The sequence below is a fragment of the Tenrec ecaudatus genome, chromosome 2 (genome assembly GCF_050624435.1).
Source record: "Tenrec ecaudatus isolate mTenEca1 chromosome 2, mTenEca1.hap1, whole genome shotgun sequence".
In the NCBI taxonomy this organism is placed as follows: Eukaryota; Metazoa; Chordata; class Mammalia; order Afrosoricida; family Tenrecidae; genus Tenrec; species Tenrec ecaudatus.
Genome location: NC_134531.1, coordinates 76,240,596 through 76,263,820, shown reverse-complemented (window position 1 = coordinate 76,263,820; position 23,225 = coordinate 76,240,596). Strand labels below are relative to the sequence as shown.

Genomic DNA, 23,225 nt, shown 5'->3' with positions numbered 1-23,225 from the left:
GCCTGATGGGGGCAGTTCTACTCTGTCCTGCAGGGTCACACTGGCTTGGAACAGATTTCACAGCAAGGTCAAAGTGTTCAAGAGAAGGCAGAAGTTTAAGAAGGATAGTCTCTGAGCCCTGTTCTGCATGTTCTAACAGACAAATGCAGTTTACTTGCTCCTGGCTGCAATGAAGTGAAACTAGCACCAAGGCCATTTGAAACAAGCAAAATCAGGGTAATTCAAATAAATATCCTTTATTAAAGAAAAAAAGGAATATTGTTAAGCACCAAAACTGCATGTTATTCCATTGCATGTACAAGAGGATGGTGATTTCAGTACACAGTGTACAAGTACTGAACTCTGACGTCATGAGTGTATGAAACACGAAGTACAAAGCAATACAATTTCAATGCAGAGAAGCTGCACTAAAGAGCAAAAGGCAACAATCAAAACAATTATTGGAGATTTCATAGTATTGCTATAAATGCTTGCTTAGGTTTTCTTTGTACTCTTAATACTTTAGAATGTTAACTGAGCGTGTTTAAGTATTAAATTTGCAGAAGTTGGCGTTTATACTACACCGTCCACGTGATGTAATGGTGTTAAAGCCATCCTTAAAAGCCAAGCACAATGTGTTAGTGTTTTTTGCTTCTACCTTTATAGTATTGCACAAAGCTAGTAAATGGTGAATCGGTTTGCCATTAAGATTCTCATGTACCCAGAAAGGCTAAAACACATTGTCAGTTTCTTTAGCCCCAATAGGTTTTATTCATGCAAAATGATCTGTGTCCTTTCCATTTTTCATAAACTACAATTATAGTTACACACTTGCAAGACAGAAGAGTGAGAAGTGCAATCAGACAACATCCGGTCCGTGTGGAGGAAGTTACTGGAAGGGCGGCACTGACCATCCCTCCTGATTCACAAAAGGGGAAGTACTACCTACCTGGTGACTGGGAAGACTTCTTCAAGTCAATATAACTAATATTGGGAGATGCTGGAGGCATTTTCTTACACCCTTTGATAGCTAACCATAAACCATGCGAGTTACAAACCAAACCAAAACTTCCATCCACTTCCTCATTTTCAAGGACCAGCTACCCACCTGATGCCCTAGAGTGAGGGGCTAGAAATTGTCCCTGACTTACAGTGAAACCCTCTCACTCTAAAAACAAGTGACTTTGAGATCTGATGTGTGGAATTAAGACCCCTAAGAGTTAGCACATCAGCCTCAGCGGTTTCTGTACGTGGCCCTTCCAGTATAACAGTAGACATTTAGAGAAGAGAAACATTTTATAAATTTGGGATTCAGAAGCATCACTCAATTAAATACCTAATTGTACATTTACTGTGGAAAAACAAAGTTTTAGAATGGACACATTTTAAAAAATTAATTCAATGGGAAATCATTACACACACACATACACACTCCAGACTCCCACCCACCTTTAAAAACCTCTGTTTACATATATGGTAGTTTAGGAGGTAATATAAAACTCATTTTGTAGGAAAACTTTTAAATTACACTATATCTATAGGATAAAAAAATGCCATTGCTTCATTTTACAAAGCAATTAAGCGGGCGTTTTTCTTAACGTGCTTTAGCTACAGAGCACTTTGCAGCGAAGTTCAGAAGCCAGCACCGCGTTGATCGGCCAGGCAGCCCTCACTCGCCAGTGCGCCTGCTTCCCGCAGCAGGCGCGTCCCTCTCCTCCTCCATCAGAAACGCACGCTGTTGGCCAGCTCCCCACCACTAGGCACAGCTCCTTTTCTACAGTAAGCAATCAATGGAAAATACCATCTGCTTAAAATGCACATCTCACTTTATCTTATTTAAATTCAGTGCCAGAATCAGGTAGAACTTAGGAAGGTTTCTGCTTTACTATTAAATGGCTTGGCCAACATTACTAAATGGTTTACAGCTGTTCACTTGATTTACAGATAGTCTGGGAAGGTGTATGAAATTCCAACTCCCTGATGGGGGCCTTTAAGGACTTGATTCTCAGATTTTACAAATTCCATGCCATTCAAATTAACATGGAGTCCTAAGGAATCCAGAAAATGAAATGGTAGCGTGTATTGTGCGATGCCAGAAAGGAGAGGTGCTGCCAGCTAGCTTCTGCGCTACTGATTTATTTGTGTCTGTTGTGGCCAAAGCATGCTTCACAACTGAATGCACCCATGACACGAAGTGGCCATGCTGCATGCTACCAAACAGCCCTTCTGAACTGCAGAAAACCAAGGCCCCTTGCCCCAACACACTACATCAGAATGCTGAGAACTTCCGGTGGTTTCTTGTAAGGTGAAAAGTCTCGTTGCTGAAAAAATACACTTCATAATCCTTACAGCTGGGTCTGAGGGAGTGTGTTTAAAGCTGAATTTTACAGGAATGTTTCCATCTCACAATAAATTACTAAGGAATGATTGTTTTTACGCTGCTCACAAACTCAATAAGCTTATAGGCAAATGCCAAATAAGCAAGGCAAAACCCTCTATAGGCAAGCTGCGTCTCCTATGCTGCTGCTATACTAGATGACCAGTAGGATTTGAAATCCTGAAACACCCCTTCCATTCATGCCCCCGCTAGTTATATACGTGTTATTTTGGTTGCATTGGTGTGAGAACTATCTGAAATTGACATTCGAGTGAGCAGTAACATTAATCACAAGACATCCCCAAATCCTCATCTACATGTTTTACTATTTTAAATATATTCCAATTGAGACTAGATTGGTAAATTAACATCTAAATTGATTCAGCATAAGCAAGCAGCTGTTGTTTTTTAATACAGAAATGATACATTAACTGCAATATGACTCTCAAAGATTTAACCACCATAACACAGGTTAGTTTGGGCCTGGAAATGTGACCAATCCTGTCACGGAAGAGACACAGATGGAAGTCTGGGGAAAGGGCGGGAGCCCAGCTCCCACTCCGAGGAAACAGCTCTGAGGAGAACAGTCTTCAAGGGCTATCTCACCTTGGTGTGGAAGTCATCCTCGATATTTGAAAATGTATTATTTGTGGGTCGTCTGCAGTAATTCGTAATGCTGTGGAAAGGGACCCAAATCCAGGGACGGGAAAGTGGAGGGTGTTGGAGAGTTAAATAATCTCCAGGAAAGGATCCCAGGGCCATTACTGAGGAGGCTGTTCCCTCAGCCTCTTCTCTTCAAGTTCAGAGGGTCCTCCAGGGGAGCTAAGATCCGGCATGAAGCCGCCTGTGCTGGCACCCCAACAAGGATTAATGGGCTCACAATACCCTGTGCTACTAACTAGAGCCTGGGCCACTCGATGACAAGCCCACAGCCCCTTTATAAGTCAGCCCGTCTTGGAATGAAATTCCAGATCTCAACACGAAATGGTGTGGGCCTTGGTTAGACATAGCTCTAGTTGATCTGTGGGCCTGTTTCCCACCTCTCCTCTTTACGCAACATTTTGTTACAAAACAAGACAACCCTATACAAAATGGGATGACAATTCTCTCTGGGTGCATAAATGCCCTGGTGTTTTTGCTGTTAATATAACATTAGCTCCTCTGGTATTTCTCTAAATTTTATTAAGTGAAAAACCCAAATTAAGAACAAGAATCCAAAGGCATACAATATATGCCTTTTAAAAAACATCTGCCAAATTATTAAAAACATTTTAAAATATGCTAACATTCAAACAAGTCATTCTTTGGGTTCAAAGCGATTTTCAAATGTGAAGGTGTACAAAGAAAATAATTCATCTCCCCACCACATCTCTTGGGATAAAAGATTACCCTTATATCTTAGATCTGTATTTCTTATCTTCCCAGACAAGATACAAACGCTGGGAATAAAACCAATGGAAAGCTGTGTGTCGCTTAATGTCCATTTGGGAATCTCAGGTCCCATCATAAGGTAGCTATGATTATATATATGCCTTTGCAGACCTATAGCTCTGCATGTGAAGGACAGTGGGGCCCCGGCTATACATCTAATGCTCCAGCACTTGCTCATCATGCTGCATTTGCCTGCCTGAAAGTCATGTAACCTTCCAGCTCTGACACTGCGGTGCCAGCACACCTGGGGCCCTCATAGCTCCACTTGGGGACTGCACACTATTGGGAAGTGACTGCACCACTAGTTGGTAGCAACCAGGGCCCTGACTACTCTGTGTTCCTAGCAGCTGCACACCTGAGCCCCATGGCCACTTCTTGACAACCCTTCATCTGGTGTAAGCCAAGTCCACCCCGCTCCCCCAGCTGTACACCCTCCTGTAGCTAGAAGACAAGCGCTTGTTCCAGCAGGCTGCCACGGTTTTGATAGACCAGGGTTACAGGGATCTGACTACGGCTCACATCAGGACTGCCTGTGTACAATATGGTGTTCACACAACTTCCAAATCCCCTAACATCCTATTCACACCATGTATGGTGGCTGTTAAGTGATGCTTATTTGCACTGTGGAAATGCTGTGCCAAAGTTCTCAATTACACCTTATCCAGTATTTAAGCAGATTTTGCTTTACACCACTTATCAGAAACTTGTCTGCATACTTACTTTACGGCAATAACATTTTAAAATGACCAGAGTGTGAGCATTTCTCTAAGTATATCAGATTCATGCACGTTGGAAGGCTTTTATTCCCATACTACTTACTCTCTGGGTCTAAGCCAGGGAACTGCCTGGTAGCCCCTCCCTTATGCAGCACCACACTCCAGAGAGTACTGTACACTACACTACACCTACTGTCATTCAAGCCCACACACAGCGCTGCGGAAATTCCTTCACGCCTCCATTCCTAGCCAAATGCACCCATCGGAGCAAACCCAGCACATATGTATGAAGTTTTAGTGACAACAATGAAGACTTGCAAAACTCCACTCAAACATTTAACGGTAGTGAAACATCCGCCAAGGTGGCTTTTCTACTTTCTTTATCTTTATAGAACACACCTTTTCCCCATCATGTATAACATTAAAATAAAAAACTTAAATGGTGCATGATAAATAGACTTAGGATTTTCATTCCTATTATGGAATCCTCATTTTGATTCCCAACAGGAACGTCATTTGAGTTATAGTACTCAAGTAATAGTTCAAACAAACGGACTACAAAATAATTTGAAATATCAAGTTACAAAGTATTGCTTGTCATCAACAAAAGTACACATAAAATTCAAACTATTATAAATTCAGAATTATGAAGAACTATTTAAAAGCATGGAAATTTTTACTTCAAAACCTTACAAAGTGTAAGACTGTGTGGCCTCCTAAAAATATGCCTCATTAGACGTATCATGTTGTGTTAAACACAAATTGATACGGTAATCTCCGTGGTTGTGTATCTTTTCAGATGTCATTGAACATCCTTATGGAAACACCTTTGGAGATGAGTATTGTGAAAATTTTAAGTGCATTTCCATCTTATTTTCTTTCAACTGTTATGGTCAACTACTTCTTCAGAGTGTCATATTCTTTATAAAAGCCGATATGGAAGAAGCTCTCTCTTTCAAACAGATGGCTTTCCAGTGCTCCGAAGGATGGATCTCAAAGCAGTCCCAATACAGCTCTTGTTGCTCTCTTCCAACCCAGCGTTCTTCCAATTCACAGCAACCCCCTAGGTTAGCTGGTCACTGTGAGGGTGTAAGTTAAGGGTAGAAGGGAGGAAGGGAAAAGGTGCTTTAAAAACAGGAACCTCCTTTTCTTCACTGCAGTCAGGAACACTGCACGTCTAAAACTCAGGCTAACTCCTACCTACTACTGGAATGACTGCAACGTGTTAACCCGTCAATTGTGCTTCCTTGTTGTTCATAGCACTGAGCCAATACATTTCCATTGATCCAATGGAATCCAACTGTGGAACCATGTGATTAAAATATTGTTCTCCAAGGGAATAAGGACTGATCTTCAACTGTAGGCATTTTTCTTCTTTTTATTAAGTCACCTGTATACAAATAAAATGATATAAAGTGTTATAAAGAAAAAGAGAACCTTTTACAATATTTTTTGTGCCCCAGGTAACTATTTTCTCTAAATGGCATTTACACAAAATGTTATCTAGGAGGCACCTCTTTTTAAAGGATGATTATATTCTTTAAGGCAATAAAATGAAAGTAAATTGAATATAGCATTTGACTAGTTATACTGATGTTTGTTGGATATAATTCACTATTGATTTTATACTAATATCTTATGTCAAAAGATACATACTTCAAAGGTCACTATACTTTATTGCCTCATACACCCTTCAGAACTATTAAGTGGTATCTTTACAATTTACATTGGAGCTTTTCTGTTGTTGGCAGTCCTGGGGGACTAACAGACGAACACTGCTGTTTAAAAGGTTGCTGTATCAAAGCTTTAAAAAAAAGAGGGGGGGGGGATCCTATAGTTTGTGTTTGAATCACGAGTTTACCAATGGCAGAGTAGTATACGTATGAAAGACCTGTCCATCAGGGAAAAGGTGACATGCACATGTGCCAACAATCGATTTAATATTGTCTGGCACTGTCTACATTTAAGTGTGGTTAATGTGACTGAAACCGAATTTTTACTTCATTAACAAATAAAGAACAATGTGAAGCATTTTTCTCAATAAATACAACTACATTGCCTGGCTAGGACTTTCATTTTAACCACTGTATATTTAGATCTGTATTGAGATGAATAATTAGTATAAAATAGACACTGGATTAAAAAGACTTAGAACTAAAAAAAGTACACAGTGCCTTCAATTCTTAAAATATTTCTTAAACATATTTATGTCATTTCTTTAGTTTATATTACCTTTCTATTCAACAGTTATTATGGTTACTTAATAGGTTTAAGGAAGACTCCACAGGAAACCAGTTAAAACCTCAAAGAAAATCTATTGCTAATGTTTACAACCCTCCCTCCCCTCCCCTGAATAACACTATTAACTAGGACTATCTCTAAGTTTTTTGGGGTGGGGGAAGCAGAACAGAGAACCATTACTTCATGAAGTCTTGAGAACTAAGCTTTTATATTACCTGAATTACTTAAAATCTATAAGAAAGAAACCTATTACTAAGAAATACAAAGGATTGGCTTTTTAGCAGTTTACGGACTTATCTAAAAGGTTAGGGCCATAGAAAAGGTTTCCATCGGCCTACAAAGCAGGCACGGGCGCCTTTATCACCACCTGCTGAAGTGGTAGAGTCTGCAGCTAGGTTTGCCATTGGCCTCTGATAAATGACTTTGTAAACAGCAGAGCTCACACTATCTATGAGTGTTTCATTATTCTAACACATACCAGTCGTGACAATTAGTGTAAAAAAAAGTTTCCAAGCAACTTTTAAAATGGTACAGACCATGCACCATATTCTTAACACCTGCTACACAGGCGGAATCAGTAGCTAGAAGCTAGAAATAATATCCCCGGCACAGTATAAGAAATGTGGGTGCAATGTCAACATGCTGGACAGGATCAAGGGGGCCAGGCTGGCCTGAACAGCTGCGGGTGTGCCACAAACCACGTAGGAGGCCACTAGAAGACAGCTGAAAGGAAAGGACTGACCGCACATCCCTGCGACTGCCTAGCTGTGGAACTGAATGGTCAGAAGTAGGATGCAAGTTTGGGGGACATGCTCAGTGGCGCACTAAGATGCTGCGAGCAAACGAAGCAAGAGAGATACACTGAGAGACAATCTACAAATGCCTAGCATAGAAAAGAATTTGAGCCAGACCCAGCCTAAACGTGTCTCTGGACACATTTACACATGGAGCAAACAGGCAGCTGGTGTAGTTATGCTCCTCCGCATTTGATCACACAGATGCACAATGATTGGAAACGCACTTCGAATAAACAAAGCCCTGTAAAGGAAGCGGCTGCCGGCTAACATAAAGGCGGGCGGTGACTGTGGGAGAGGGTGTGGCCGCAGCTTCTGCAACGCTAGTCTTACTGGCTGAACCAAGTTAAAGGCATGTGACTTTTCAGCCTACTTTGTTTCATTCTGCTGACTGGGGCTGATCCTGGTGTGACTGGAGAAATGTATGTGCCTGTGTGTAGGGATTCATGCAATTAACGTTACTGGTCAAATAAAACCAGAACCGGCATCAGTCTTACTCAGTCAGAATCTTCGGGGTCCAGACCAGGAAGATTTTTAATACTCTCCCCTGGTAATTATTACAGTCAAGCAAGTTGAAGAATCACAGTGCTACTGAATTAAGTTATCTATTCCTTTGCTTCCTCTAAGACTAAAAAAAACAAACACACTATGAATCAGCCTTCTTTTGCAGAATGATATTCTACCAAGCGCTCTCAGTAGTTAACATTTCTGCACTTAAATAACATTTCAGTTACAATAATGCCCAATTCTGTGTACTGCTGAGAATACAGCATGTGCTGCCATCTTTATGAGTCTAAGCATGTAGCGTAATTTGTGCCACACTATTCTCTAACTGCCTTCTTATAATGTTAGGGAGTACAGCTTTCTATTATTTAGGAAAATAGTGCCGGTGTGACAAAAAGATCTTAATAACCACAGGGATACTCAAAAGGATCGACATCAAGTTTTTATGTATTTAATAGGCTGACTGCAAATGTTATCTGAATTATGCAGCAACTGTGGTAAGCTTTCGCCTTTTAAAGGGTTAGAAAAATGATGCAGCATTTTTCTTGACTGATCTTAGAAAATGCCTGTAGGAGATAATAAGAAATCCAAATTCAATATGCATAACAATGTATAACTGAAATAATTGAGTTAGAAAACAGCCTGTTGCTGCTCTTGAAGGCTAGAATAACAGTCTTATTTTACTTGAGATACACAACGTAAAAGCGTTGAATCAGCAGGATTTAAAAATTATGTATTCAGCAAACTCCTTTTAAAAGACTTAATTGTTTTATACTTTAAAATTTGTTGTTGTTGGAACCATGTGCTTTCAATAATGGAAGGCACAGTGAATGGAATTTTTAAAGGCAATATAGATTTTGACACAATTTGTGGGGATCCTGTGTCCCAAGGGGTCTCTGGTACCAGGGATGGTGATAGGCCAGTTTTCTGAAGATTCACTATTCTATAGATCCCCAGCAGATGGCAGCATGTACTAAAACTGGGATATGAAATATAAACTCACAACTCTAACCCTGTAAGTCTGAGTAGCACTGTACCTTTGGGCTTTCAAGGCTGTAAATCTTTTCAAGAATAAAGTCTCATCTTTCTCCTGCAGAGTGGCGGCAGGTTTAAACTGCTGATGTTTAAAGCCCAAATGGTAACCTCACTAAGCCACCAGGGATTATTGGAGCTATGTTCAACAAAATTTTACTTGCATGTGATATCAGTAATATTGCAGGGCAGCAGCCCGCTAAACCACTCGAGGTGGACAGAATAAGTGGGTACTCTATGTCACACAGTCACAAAAAGACTATGCATCTGAGACTCACAGTACTAAGTAAAACCTGTAAGCTTAGAAATATATGATCTACGATAGGATTTAGTTGTATAATAAACAATATACCTTGGACTAAAAAAAGAGAGATCTATTTTCCACGATAAAAGACATTATTATGAAATGCTACTGAAGAAAAGAAGGCCATTTACTTGTTAGTTTTCCCAGTCTGTGCAAGGTAAAACCTCCTCTTCATCTTCTGACTCGGGCGATGCTTCTTTAATTCTTCTAAGGGCCTCATGGATACTCCGTGTGAGAGGGTCCGTATCGGGCAGAAGTGTGAAGGATTCTCTCAAAACTTCCTTCTGTACCTTCTTCAATTTTACCCCTTTCCTTATTTGTGCCAAGATATTATTACTATCATCTTCATCAGGAAAAGGAGGCAGAGTTCGCTGTTCGACCTTTTTCAGATGAAAACTCCCCCGCTTCAAGGAAGCTAGCACCTCGTCCATAGGTGAGCTCACTGTGGGAGGAGACAGAAGAGTTAGCATTGCACTTTCAACCACACTAGAGAACTGAAGTTCAACACCTGGCAGTGTTAGCATGCCCATCCCTCCCACAACCCCCACGGCTACGTCAACAGGTGGGAGATGGACATCATCTTCATAAAGCCATGGGTGAGACTCCTACAGGATTTCCCTGACTAATCTAATTTACTAAATTGGTACTGGGCTACACAAGTTAACAGTTAAATTTTTGTCCAAATGGGTGACTATGTTTAGTTATTTTCCATGTGAATATGTCCCTAGGACATGAATTTTAGAGAAAGCAGCTTCACTGAGATTTATGTGAGATGGAAAAACCCTGCGCACATCACCCCCTACTCTTCTTTGCTTCCTTGGCTGTAAGAGTAGCAGGTCCCTCAATAAAATGTGACAGTTCCTCTCTGATGCTACTGTATTGTTTTCCAGGGTAAAAAGACTTTTTTTCTGCGAATGATGGTTTACCCTCTGTGCACAGCCAAAGAAATCCAAGAATCACTTCAGAAAGCACACTTTTACAAAATGCTGGACAATAGTCCAAGATGCTGTTTGATGTGGGTTGGTAAGAATTCTTCTTTGAGATACTTATAATTTATGTTTGCTATAAAATTGTTTTAAAAAACAAAGTAATGCCCTCAGCTTTGTACGAGTCCTGTGACTACACCTCACTTCATTCAACAGATTAACATTCAGTTACCTCTCCTCCTCTGCAAACCTTCAGCTGTTTTTTTTAGCTTTTTCCTGGCACTGACCAGCTGGCTGCTGTCAAAGAGGTGTGCTGAAGGAGCACTTGCAGACTTTGGGATCCTCTTCTCGGGCCCCTCCATCCTAGGCAGACCTTTGTCTAGGGTCTCTGGGATGCTGTCCTTAGCAACAGGCAGAGGTGGTGGGGGAGGGGGAGGGGGAGGAGGTGGTGGGGGGGGAGGGGAAGCTGGAGGAAGAGTTGCTTGGAGTGAATCTATGGTAAGAGAAGCTAGTTCAAGGTCATTATTAGTCAAAATTGGAAGAGAGACAGTGGGAGGCAGTTCAGAGGTAACACCACGGAGAGGTAATGAACTGGCTTCAAGTTGTGCTAATGAAGTGTCTTCAAGTTGGGCAAGGCTCTGGGGTTCTGCTGTCTGCACCGACACAAGAAGGCCTCTTCCTTCCTCTGCCTCTTCAGCTTTCTCTTCCAACTGGAGGGCTGCGGGTGGAGAGGTGCCCTGATCTTCACAGGGCACGGGACTTGCTGTGCTTTTTCTTCTCGCATGAGCCAGTCGCAACCTGGTTGATTTGAGTATGACTTGCCCAGGATACCGCTAAAAAATTCAAAGTCACACCTTATTACTTTTTCCTGATCACATCCCTTTATTAATGTCTATCTCTTCATATCTAGTTAAAAACTGAACAGTTCAAAATCACTCTGATTTTAAAAACCCTTTAATGGATAAAATTACTAATTGGAAAAAATTTAAAGAACAAAATACACAAAAGCAAAAAATGTGTAACTTAATACTACCATAAGAAACTATTATTAAGTGGTGGCAATGTTTTTTAAAAGGTTAGCTAAAAGAAACAAAACAACCCGAGAAGCCTACTCCCGTGATTCCAACTCAGAAACCAGAAACCAAATTCACGGTCACTGAGTCAATTCAGACTCATGGCGGGGTGACCTTACAGTAGAATAGCCCTGTGGTTTCTGAGACCATTCGCTATTCCGTGACAGAAAGGCTTTGCTTGTCCCAGTGAGTGGCTAGTGGTATCAAGGTACTGACCGATGCGTAACCACTATGCCCCTATAGTGCCCCATATGGATTTTCGGAGGCTAGAAATCTTAACAGGAGCTGAAGTCCAGGTTTAGCTGCTGACCTTCTGGTTAGCAGTCCAAAGCTTACTGATAGCACCAACTGGGCTCCTTAGAGGTTACCTATTAGTAAAACAAACAAAACTTAAGTCTGAAACAAAATGTGCATGTAGAATATGAAGAAATAAAATCTTATAATTCAATTTTCAGATCTTTTGCTGCAGTAAAACCTGCCTATTATGCTAGACTTACTCAACACAAGAATTCCTTATTCTTGGACCCAATCTAAAGGAACCCTGGCGTTATCGTGGGTTACAAAAGGTCAGCAGCTCGAAACCACCAGTCACTCCGTGGGAGTAAAATGAGACTGGCCGCTCCATAAAGATTTACAGCCTCATAAACCCAGTGTAGGGTCAATCTGAGTCACAAGTGAGTTGTATGAGTCCCTAATAAAATGTAAAAAAAGAAAAGAGGAGAAAATGATTAGGGCAAAGACTGTACAGATGTGCTTTATACAATTGATGTATGTATATGTATGAACTGTGATAAGAATTGTATGAGCCCCAATAAATTGTTAAAAAAAATTATCAAGGGTTCATGAGGGAGGGAGGAGTGGAGAGGGAGGGGGAAAATGAGGAGCTGATGCCAGGGGCTTAAGTGGAGAGCAAATGTTTTGAGAATGATGAGGGCAATGAATGTACAAATGTGCTTTACACAACTGATGTATGCATGGATTGTGATAAGAGTTGTATGAGCCCCTAATAAATGATAAAAGAAGAAGAAAAAAAAGCAGTCGGATTTTTTTTTAAACTGTACTATTAAGTAAGGCTCTGGAACCCTATAAATAACTAGAACAATATGGCTTAAGCACCGTGCCCAGGAGTCTGCCTTAAGTTCGATCCATATCTTACTCCCATCTCATGTGGAATTGATCACAAGTTGATGCTTGAACTAGACTGCTTGTTGATTGACTCTCTTTTCACAAATAGAGCCCCCATCTTATACCCAGACTTCTGAGGTTGTGGACCAAGAGTTTCAAGAATGTGAATTCTGACAGTGAACAGAGGGAGGGTAGTCATGCAACAGCCAATGCAGAGGAGAAGAGTCCCTGTACAGAAAATAATGGGTACTATTGAGCAAAATATTAAAGGCTTATCTTCAAAGCAGCAGCCAAATTAGGTCATGTACCATCCAAGAGGTATAACTAATAAAATCCAAATGTAAAGGAGGGGATTGTAACAGAACTTTGCAGACAGCTATGGATGGCAGGAGATCCCAAAAGCCATTTGCAGGCTCACACATGGACAGTAACTAGATTCATGGTCTCCTGGGAACATGGCATGGAAGATTGGGGGGAAGTGGGGAGCTAGTAATGATGAGTACAAGAAAGAAAATGTTCTAAAACTGAATCTGCTGATGACTGTCCTCTTCCTTATGATTAGACGATTGAATTGCATATGCAAATTATATGCCAAGAACACTGAATAAAAGTCTGCTTTGTGTAAGATCTATTTTAAATAAAATAACAAAGGGGGGGATACAGGGTTTCCTCATACAAAGAAATCCTTAATAGGACTATGTATATAGCTATGAATTGTAGCCCTCTATCCTCCCAAATACATGTTAGAATACCACTATTGATACAACCTCATTTGAGAATAGCATGTTAGCTTAATGAGGCCATAGCAGTCTAGAGTGCGTCTTAAGCCAATCCTGCCCCAATTGCATTCCTGGTGAAAGTTATGCAGCAAATTAGGCTCTCGTATGAGTTTCTGCACAAACTGTCCGTTAGTTACATTTTTCGCAAAGCGGCAATGTTTTCTTTGACTGTGCTGTTTCTCTGCAGTTTTGCCAGCACAGTTTGCTCACAAGACTGTTTCTGCCTCACTGAAAAGACTTTGATGCCTGGTTGAAAATCAGCTGTCCATGGATGGTCGGGTTCTCAATTATTCCACTGGTCTATGTGACTCCTATCACTAGTGGTGGCTGGTTCGAATCTCCCTTAGGACCTATGATTTTGGTACTGGGACATGCTAAGCTGCCTTTGTTTATTCAGTACTGCTTTGGCTATCTGGGTCTCTTTCCTTTCTAGGTGAAATTTGTTGTTAGGCTCCCATTTCAGTAAGGAATGTTACTGGAATTTGTATGGGACTGTATCGGATCTCTAGGTCATTCAAGTTTTCAGTCCACAATATAGGTCCCTTTTGTCTCTTGGCGTGATTTGTGATTGTCATTACGTTTTTATGGCCCTGGCTAGATTAATTCCTAGGTGCTTTATCAATTTGGGGCCACTGTAAATGATATTAATTTCTTGATTTCTTTATTAGAGTATCTTTGTTAATGTAGAAAACCCCGACTTTCATTTACTGATCTTGTACACTGTTAATTCTGTTAAATTCTTATATTAGTTTTAGATTTTCCTTCTGTAGAATCTTTAGTATAGTGGCATGTCATCTAAAAATGTAGTTTTATTTCTTCCTTTCTGATTTGGTAACGAACTATATTGCTCCTGTTTGGTTGGGTGTTAAAAAGCATCCTTGTGAGGTTCCTGTTCTTGATGGAAGACTTTCAGCCTTTATTCTGAGTGCAACATTGGCTGTTGGCTTTTCATATATGGCCTGTGGGATTCCACCCTCCTCCACTCTCCTGTCTATTCTTGTCATCCTTCTAGTCCAGTGGTTCTCAACTTTCCTACTGCCACGACCCTTTATTACAGTTCCCTCATGTTGTGGTGACCGACACCGCCCCAACCATAAAATTATTTTCGTTGCTACTTTGTAACCGTTAATTTCGCTACTATTATGCATCAGGCGATGCCTGTGAGAGGGTCATTTGACCCTCAAAGGAGTCGCGACCTACAGGTTGAGAACCCCTATTCTAGTCCATCAGATTTTTTATGCCAATTTTTGTCTTAGTGTTTATCTCTATGCCTTAGGTATCTGCTTAGCTATCGGGTTTATACTGCTATCACTTTGCAGGAACACTTTGATGAGTTGTTTTTCGTCTCTATTTTTAAATACAGAAGGACTTGTGTCAACATTTCTGAATGCATGGTGTTCTTCTCCAGTGTGGCCATCTGTCCTGGGCTTTATGATATTGGCAGGCTTTATTTTTGCTTCAAATGGTTCTGTTTAAATTTCCTACCTCCGTTTGTGTTAATTTGCGTAGAGAGTGTGATTATAGGAATCTACTTCATCTACTTCACCTAGGTTTCAAATTTGTTGGAGTGCAATGTATCATCGCAATCAGTTATGATCTTTTTCTCCCCTTTTGGATTTTAATTTGGTTTTCTGATTCTTCTGTCTTATGTTCAATCTTTAAAAACTTTCCTTCCATGAAGTCAAGGTAAGACTAGAAAAGTAGTCTGTGGTCATCATGAGAAGGTTTATATGTCAGGAGGAGGAGTCTATACAGTGTGTGAGTCAACAGGAAACCATTGTGGGAATCCCATCAAGTGGCATGTTAGGATCTCACCTTAACGATTCTAGAGAAATTGTTTACTGTAACAAAATCATTACAGTGTGTGTGTGTTCTTTGGCTGGGATGACACCTGATTTTAAAATGCATCATTTAAAAGGCTAGGATTAGTATTTACAAGTATGGAACAGGAATTCAATAAATTCTACATTAGTCACAACTAAAACTCTTACTTGGAACATTATGATAGAAGTTCTTTTCATGGGGGCATACTTAAGCTTAATTATTAATATGAAGGAAAGAAAAACAAGTGAAAGAACATTCATTATAGCTTTCTGAAAGAAAATTTCTCTTCTCTGATAATTCAAGAAAAGTAACATGGCTCACCAATATCCAATAGTGACCCCATAGGACAGGGTAGACCTTCCCCTGCGGGCTTCTGAGACGCATGACTGTACCATCTCCCCCACGGGGCAGCTGATGGTTTGTTTCCAACCACTGACCTGCAGTCAGCAGCCTGGCTACTCACTTCTCTACCAGGGGGGGCCCTTCGTCAAGCTAAACAGTAGTTTATTTATTTGGTTGATCTTTTTATTGAAACAATCATCTTGTGGTTTTATTGATTTCTATTGTTTTAAATTTCATGTCTGCCTTGATCTTTATTATTTCTTTTTTAATGTTATGATCAGAAATGATAGCTGTATGATTTCAATCTTTTAAAGACTGGCAACATATGTACAAATAATCTTGATACAATTGATGTATGGATTGTTATAAGAGTTGTAAGAGCCCCCAATAAAATCTTTTAATAATTAAAAAACATGTTTGCTGTCCATGCATATGGTCTATTCCGAAAACAATTCATAAGTGTTAGAAGTGAGTTTGTCTTGTGTTGGTGCTGGGTAGAGTGCTCTATATATGCTCTATATATGTTTGCTGTGAAGTTCACTTAAGCCAAAAGAATTTTAGATATATAAGGAGCAAGTAAGCAGGAATGGGGAAAAGGCAGATGCTGCATGGAAAGCTCCCAGGAGTCCCAGGAAGAATGCTAGAGAAGCTGAGGCGAGGGTGTCTGCCTTAGAGCTGGTACCTTATTTTCCAACCCCTGACTATGAACGAGGAAATACACTCCTAAGAAACCAGGAATGGTAGTTCTAATTAAAGCAACAAAAATAACAAATTGATCATGGTTTTATCACCTGTTTAAACGTTCGGAGTCTATCCAGTGTTTTCTGTCTTTCTTGACTAACCCAGGCACTTTTTCTTTCTTCTTCATCGTGTAATTTTTCTTTCTTCTATTAAAAATTAATTAAGAATTACATCATGATATGTATACCTTTTGTTTTTAAGATGAGAGCCCACCATACAATGATTCATTTAGCAAAGTGTGTTACAGCAAAAAGTTTTATAACAGACATCATTATTTTAAAATCCAGTGATGTTGCTGAAAATACTAGTTTCATTTTCTTGCATTTACTCCCAATTTAAGATGCTACTCTATAAAATAAAATGACAAGCTTTATCTTTAACAATTTGAGTACAAAATGCTTTTAGCACCTACATTCCACTAATACAAATAGCTGACTTTTTTATTTTTGAGGAGATGCCTTCTGGAAACTCAGGTCATTTCACATGGGAAGGAAGATGGCTTCCAGCATGTTCTTTCCAATTTAATTTGTTTATATTCTTCTCTTCTAGCACCTCTCTCTCCATTACCCCCACAATCTTTGCCTCGGACAATGTGATCTCAAATGAGAACCACTGCTGCGCTCGCCTTCAGTGACTAGATCAAAATCTACGAAAGGAAAAGGACTAAGAGGTCCCCTACTTCCTTTTGTTAGATAAGTGAAAAGAAGATAGAAAAAGAGGCCTGATAAATAAACAAATGGAAAACTAAGTGTGTGGTCGGCTAATTATTTTGAATAAAATTTTATTTAATAAGATAATATTTGCATAAGGTGGCAAAATTATATAATATATTGTAACTCAACAATTTACATTAGCTTCCGGCCAGATCTGAAATTGGTATAACAATTCACAAATATTTAATACATTTATTTAAGTACTATTTAAAAAATGAACTGTGCTTCCGAGGTAACAACACCACAATTTTTCAGGTTGTGGTATGAAGACAGTTTTGACTTTTATTTTTCCCAGGCACATAAGGAATGAAAGAAAATTAAAAGAAGAAAATATCATCTTTGAACAAAACAAGAAAATGACACCAATAAAGGACCACACAAATTACAGCAAATATATGAAGTTTTGACAAATATTTAAATGGGTCAAAATGTATTTATTATTATTAAGGATTACTCATGAGGGTGGAGGATGGGGAGAGAGGGGTAAAAAGAACTGATACAACGGCTCAAGAAGAAAGAAAATGTTTTGAAAATGATGGCAGCACATGTATAACTCTGCTTGATACAATTGATTTATGGATTGTTTTACAATCAATCAGTAAGAGCCCCCAATAAAATGACCAACAAAAAAAGGGGTCAAAATTTTAAATAATCTAAGAAATTCTGATTGAGGGGTTGGAAACAGCTTTGAGAACAGTGATCTATCTTGGTCTAAGTAGGCTTTTATTTCCCTTTAATTACGATGACCGATCTGGTGAATGAAGCCATCTTTTAAAAAAAATCATTTTATTGGGGGCTCATACAACTCTTATTGCAATCCATACATACATCAATTGTGTAAAGCACATTTGTACAATCGTTACCCTCATCATTCTCAAAATATTTGCTCTTGGCTTAAGCCCCTGGCATTAGCTCATTTTGCCCCCTACCTGTTCTTCCCTCCCTCATGAACCTTTAATAATTTATAAATTATTGTCATTCATATCTTATATTGTCCGAAATCTCCCTTCACCCACTTTTCTGTTGTCTGTCCCCCAGGGAGGAAGTTATATGTAGATTCCTGTAATGGGTTCCCCCTTCCCACCCCACCCTCCCGGTATCACCACTCTCAACACTGGTCCTGAAGGGATCATCCATTCTGGATTCCCTGTGTTTCCAGTTCGTATCTGTACCAGTGTACATCCTCTGGTCTAGCCAGATATGTAAGGTAGAATTGGGATCATGATAGTGGGGTGTTGCGGGGGGTGGGAAGAGAGAAGGAAGCATTTAGGAACTAGAGAAAAGTTGTATGTTTCATCATTACTACATCACATCCTGACTGGCTCGTCTCCTCCCCAAGACCCTTCTGTAAGGGGATATCCAGTGGCCTACAAATGGGCTTTGGGTCCCTACTCCGCACTTCCCCTCATTCACATGATTTGATTTTTTGTTCTTTGATGCCTGATACCTGATCCCTTCGACACCTTGTGATCGTGATCGTGATCGCACAGGCTGGTGTGCTTCTTCCATGTAGGCTTTGTTGCTTCTGAGCTAGGTGGCTGCTTATTTACTTTCAAGCCTTTAACACCCCAGACACTGTATCTTTTGATAGCTGGGAATCATCAGCTTTCTTTACCACATTTGCTTATGCACCCATTTGTCTTCGGTGATTATATCATGGAGGTGAGCACACAATGATATGATTTTTTGTTCTTTGATGCCTGATAACTGATCCCTTCGGCACCTTGTGATCACGGCACCTCGTGGAAGCCATCTTTTCAAAATCAGATCCTATACTCAATGCTAGTACGGTGCAAAACTGAAGAGGCAAGAGTCCATTCCCCTCTCAGATATCCCTAAATAGCAGTTTCTTTATTTTTACCATCCCCTATGTCACTTTGGAAAATATAATTTTTAAAAGTCAGCCAATTCATTCACAAAATTTCACATATTTCATCAGATATCAAGTTTTCATATAAAAGGAACAAATTCTACATATGGAATCTCAGGAACAAAATGATTGTGACATTGGTGAGCATACTTCTTCACCTTATTGTTATGATGGCACCTTTGTCTATATTTACAAAACAGTTTTGACCCATGGAGATTGTAATTGTATAACAATTATCAACTAACTTGACCATTCCCAGTTTCTAGGAGAATCTTACAGTGTTGGTAATTCCATAATTTCTATGTTTAAGATCAAGAATAAGGGAAAGCACTGTTTTAGTTACCATGTGCGCTCTAATTATAATATATATAAATAAATTTAGACCCTTTATCGTTTAGCACTGCGCTTTAAAAAAATTAACAAAAACAGAGTTATAATCATGCCAACATTTCATTATTTAAGTATAGAATTTTAAGTATATTTGTAGAGTTTAAAAATATACTAAGTATAAAATTATTGGTATTACATGATCTCTAGGATCTAATTGTCTCAAAAGCTTACATTATTACACAAAAAATATGCAGTGTGGGAGTTTGTGTGTGTTCATACAGGTGCACTGCAAAAAAAAACCAGTACTTTTTAAAGATTTGCTGCCATCATTATTTTTTAAACATTTACTTTCTATTTGAGAAGACTGCCATTTAGATGATTTATTTATTCCATGGGTGTGATGAGGTGCACTGATATTGGGGAGTGGAAGTAGGTTTTTAATAATAATTTCTAAAAAATATTAAAGTAACCATTTTTTTATCTATAAGGTTTTCCTCATTCTCTGTATTTTAACCACTTTGAGACAAGTGAACGAAACCAAACCAAAACAAAAGCTACCACACACTTGTATCAAGTTTCCAAACTTACCAGCTGTGCTGTGTGATGGGTTTTATACTCATCTTCACTATGAAGGCGTTGTTGGAATTTTTCATTGTGTTTTGCAATACAAATTTCCTATAAATACATAAAACTTACTTTAATATAATAGCACAGCAATAAAATATTGCTGAAGATCATATAAAAATAATTGCTGTACATTGACAGGGAGCTGCCAGGGGTTCCGGCCAGACTCAGAAGGGGTCGTGGAATCAGGGATATTATCAGATGGATCTTACTGGAAGCAGAGAATTTCAGAGGGATGTTTGCTTGTCCTTTTTTGACTATGCAAAGGCATTCAGCTATGTGGATCATAAATTATGGACAGCCTTGAGAACAAGCATTCCAGAACACTTAACTGTGCTCAAGTGGTAGCTGGACGTCAGGGCCGTTACCCTCTCGTCATAATTACGCAGTCTGTATTATGCGGAGGAAGTCATCGGAGAAGTTGAAGGATAAGAACAATGCAGCTCCATCACAAGCCCTCACTGACATGGTGGGAAGCAAGGATGTTACTTTGAAGACTGAGGTGTGCAGGACCCAAGGCAATTTTATTTTCAGTCACCTCCTACGCATGTGTCAGTTGGATATAAATAAGCTACAAGAATGCTTTACCAAGGACTGTCAAATGAACAAACAGGTATATCGTGGAAGAACAACCACTAGAACGCTCCTTCGAGACAAGGATGGCGAGACTTAGTCTTCACAGACTTTGGCCGTGTTGTCAGGAGACCAGTCCCTGGAGAAGGACACGGCTGGTGAAGTAACGGGCAGTGTGAAGAGAGGAAGGCCCTCAGCAACATGGACGGACACAGGCTGCACCAACAGGCTCAAGAGAAGAACAACTGTGAGGACGGCACAGGATGGGGCAGTGTTTCCTTCTGTTGTGCACACAGTCGCTAGGAGTCACAATCAACTCAATGGCACCTAGCAACGAGAATCATTTACTCAGTCTTCTCCTAGGAGAAATGTATATGCCTAGTGTATCGTCTCCATTTCTACACAGGTGAGCCAGCCACCCCTATGTGCAAATCTACAGCTTAGTCCATCGCCTAAATCTCCTCTGTGCTCTTACTTCTAGGGTCTCCATTTTGGTAGAGAGCACCCATCCACTGGGCGCTCACAGGAACCCGAGAACTATTTTCTACTCCTTTCTCTTCTTCACCATGAATCACGCTGATTTTCATTTCTGGAAAGCGTCAACACAGGGCACTTCTCAGATTTGTCTACCCCTCACCTTCTCTGCTGCCACCTGCCATTGCCTCAACACACCTTAACAGCCCACCCTGAATGAGAGCCCTCATATTCCAACTGTTCCACCTGCTCTCTCTATTGCTTTATCTTTCTAAAATGCAAATCTGATCATGTTTCCCCTTTGCTTAAATGTTTTCAATAACTTACACTACTTTAGAGTAACGCTTAGTACAGTGGACAATACTTCCCATAACCCAGTCCCCATAGTATGCTTTACCACAGTGAGTGTGTGCCACCAAGTTATTCTGCTTTCACGCCTATGCTAAGCATTCTTTCTTCTTCTTGAAATTCCCTTTAAACCCTCAACTCCGGCAAAACCCTATTCAGACTTGAAAACACAAGAGTTATCTCCGAGAAGGCTGTCTTTAACCCCTTTTCTTGCCCTGTTTTTGCATGGCCTAACACATGTAATTAACTTGCTTTGTCTTTTCTACACAACTGGGAAGGGCAACTGCTGAATTAAAATAAATCAATTTAAAGTGTAATTTGTATGTTATTCTGAAAAATACCCTCAACAAGCTTCAAGTTCACAAATTACAACTGAAGTACTGCATTATACTAATACAACTAATATAAGAAACAGTACTTACAGTGTTCCTAAAAAGCCTGCTTTTCTAAAACCTCATTTACATTCTATTCCCTCCTACATCTTTTTTCTATAGACAGTGCCAAGGACCTGCTGGAATCACTGCCACCCTTACCTGGTTCAAACAGGGTGGATCAGAAAGCTCACAATAATCAGACCCAGGGCTGCAAGAATAAAAGGTTTCAATTTCCACATATCTACGAACTTAAACAGCACACGGAACCTTCAAACGTAAGAAGAACTCTGCTTCCTGAAGAAAGCCATGGCTCTCAATTCCAAACAAATATTTAGCAGAAAGGCAAGAGGCTTGAAGATGCATGGTTTAATTTTCAGCATGCTTAAGAGGTAAGTACTTTTAAGAGGCAAAGGGCACTGATTCTTTGTGGAATCAGAAGGAAGTTGTGGGATCTGGAGAAGAGCATAAAGGTGGCGTGGCGTCTTCGGTATCATGGTGGAGTCTCACAATATATGAATTTAAAGCACAGCAGGACTACAAAGGCCTTAGAGTTTGGGCCAAAAATAGATTGAAACTCCACTGTGGTTGAAAACAAGCCCATAAAAGTAACAACTGGACTAAGGAGCCAAAAGAAAAAGGCAAAGGAAGAAAAGAAAGTCTTGTTTCTACAAAATAATCCATTTCAGGTATTAAAATGGCTAACCACCTTTAATTATATTTAATCTACAAAACTTCAAGATTGAGGACAGAAGCATTTAGCCTGCCACTTATTTCCGTAAGAGCAGTGGTTCTCACCTTCCTAATGTGGCGACCCTCTAATACAATTCGTGTGTGGTAACCCACCAACCATAAAATTATTTTCGTTGCTACTTCGTCACTGTGATAAATCGCGTGACCCCTGTCACAACCCACAAGTTGAGCACCACTGCCTTGGCGGGAAGGAGCTAGGGTTGTAGTAGCTGGGAGAGCGCTTAACAAGGTAAGAATACTGGCTAACGCTGTAGTAAACAGGGTCCTGGGGGCAGGCTGCACAACACGACTGGCTACTCCAATGTGCGTGTGAAGGGCAATTCGAGGAGAATGCTTAATGTAATAGCTTGAGTATTAGGAGACAGTAACCCATATTCAACTTTATTAAGCAGTCTTACTGACAAATTTCTTAGGTGTAGATCAGGAGCTGGCAAACTTCTGAGCCAAGAGAGCCAATCCTGTCATTCACAACAATTAGTTCAGCAATCAATATATATATTTACCAAATGAAATAACCATTATCTGAATAATATTTTATATTTTTTTCAATTTTAATCCTCAAAGCCTCATACCCATGGCTCAAAGGCTGCAGGTCACCAACCCTTGGTATAATCAATAAAAACAAGACCTTAAATAAAGACTATCTATTCATGCTGCTTAACCTACATCACCTTTTTGTTTCTGAGGTAGGCTTTCTTGGCTGAAACCCGTCCACGTCTTGCTTCCAGCTGGCGTGCTTTCTGCTGAAGTTTCTGCAGCTCTTCTCTTTGTAAAAGCACAGACGCTGCCATCTCTTCCTTCTCCAGCATGGCCTCCATACTTTCATAAGTGTCGTAATACACCACTTCATCTCTCTTTTCTGTTACATAAAAGCAACAACAAGGAGTATGGTTTGCCAGATGGACAAAACAGAGTTCTAATCCACGTGGTCCTGGAGGTATAGAGAGCAGCTGCCCACAAGCACAGCAATTTGAAACCACC

At 39.9% G+C, this 23,225-nt stretch overlaps 1 protein-coding gene across 1 annotated transcript in view; it reads right to left on the bottom strand.

Annotated features, from left to right (window-relative positions):
* Window positions 1–235: 235 nt before the first annotated feature.
* Window positions 236–23,225, bottom strand: part of JMY (junction mediating and regulatory protein, p53 cofactor) — a 95,497-nt gene continuing 72,507 nt past the window's right edge. Inside the window, exons 6-11 of the mRNA XM_075541209.1 lie at window positions 22,916–23,103; window positions 19,690–19,776; window positions 16,239–16,334; window positions 10,537–11,137; window positions 9,510–9,820; window positions 236–5,893 (exon numbers count right to left, since the gene is read on the bottom strand). Of these exons, the coding sequence (XP_075397324.1) occupies window positions 9,513–9,820; window positions 10,537–11,137; window positions 16,239–16,334; window positions 19,690–19,776; window positions 22,916–23,103 (1,280 nt within the window). The 3' untranslated portion in view covers window positions 236–5,893; window positions 9,510–9,512. The remainder of the gene's footprint in view (window positions 5,894–9,509; window positions 9,821–10,536; window positions 11,138–16,238; window positions 16,335–19,689; window positions 19,777–22,915; window positions 23,104–23,225) is intronic.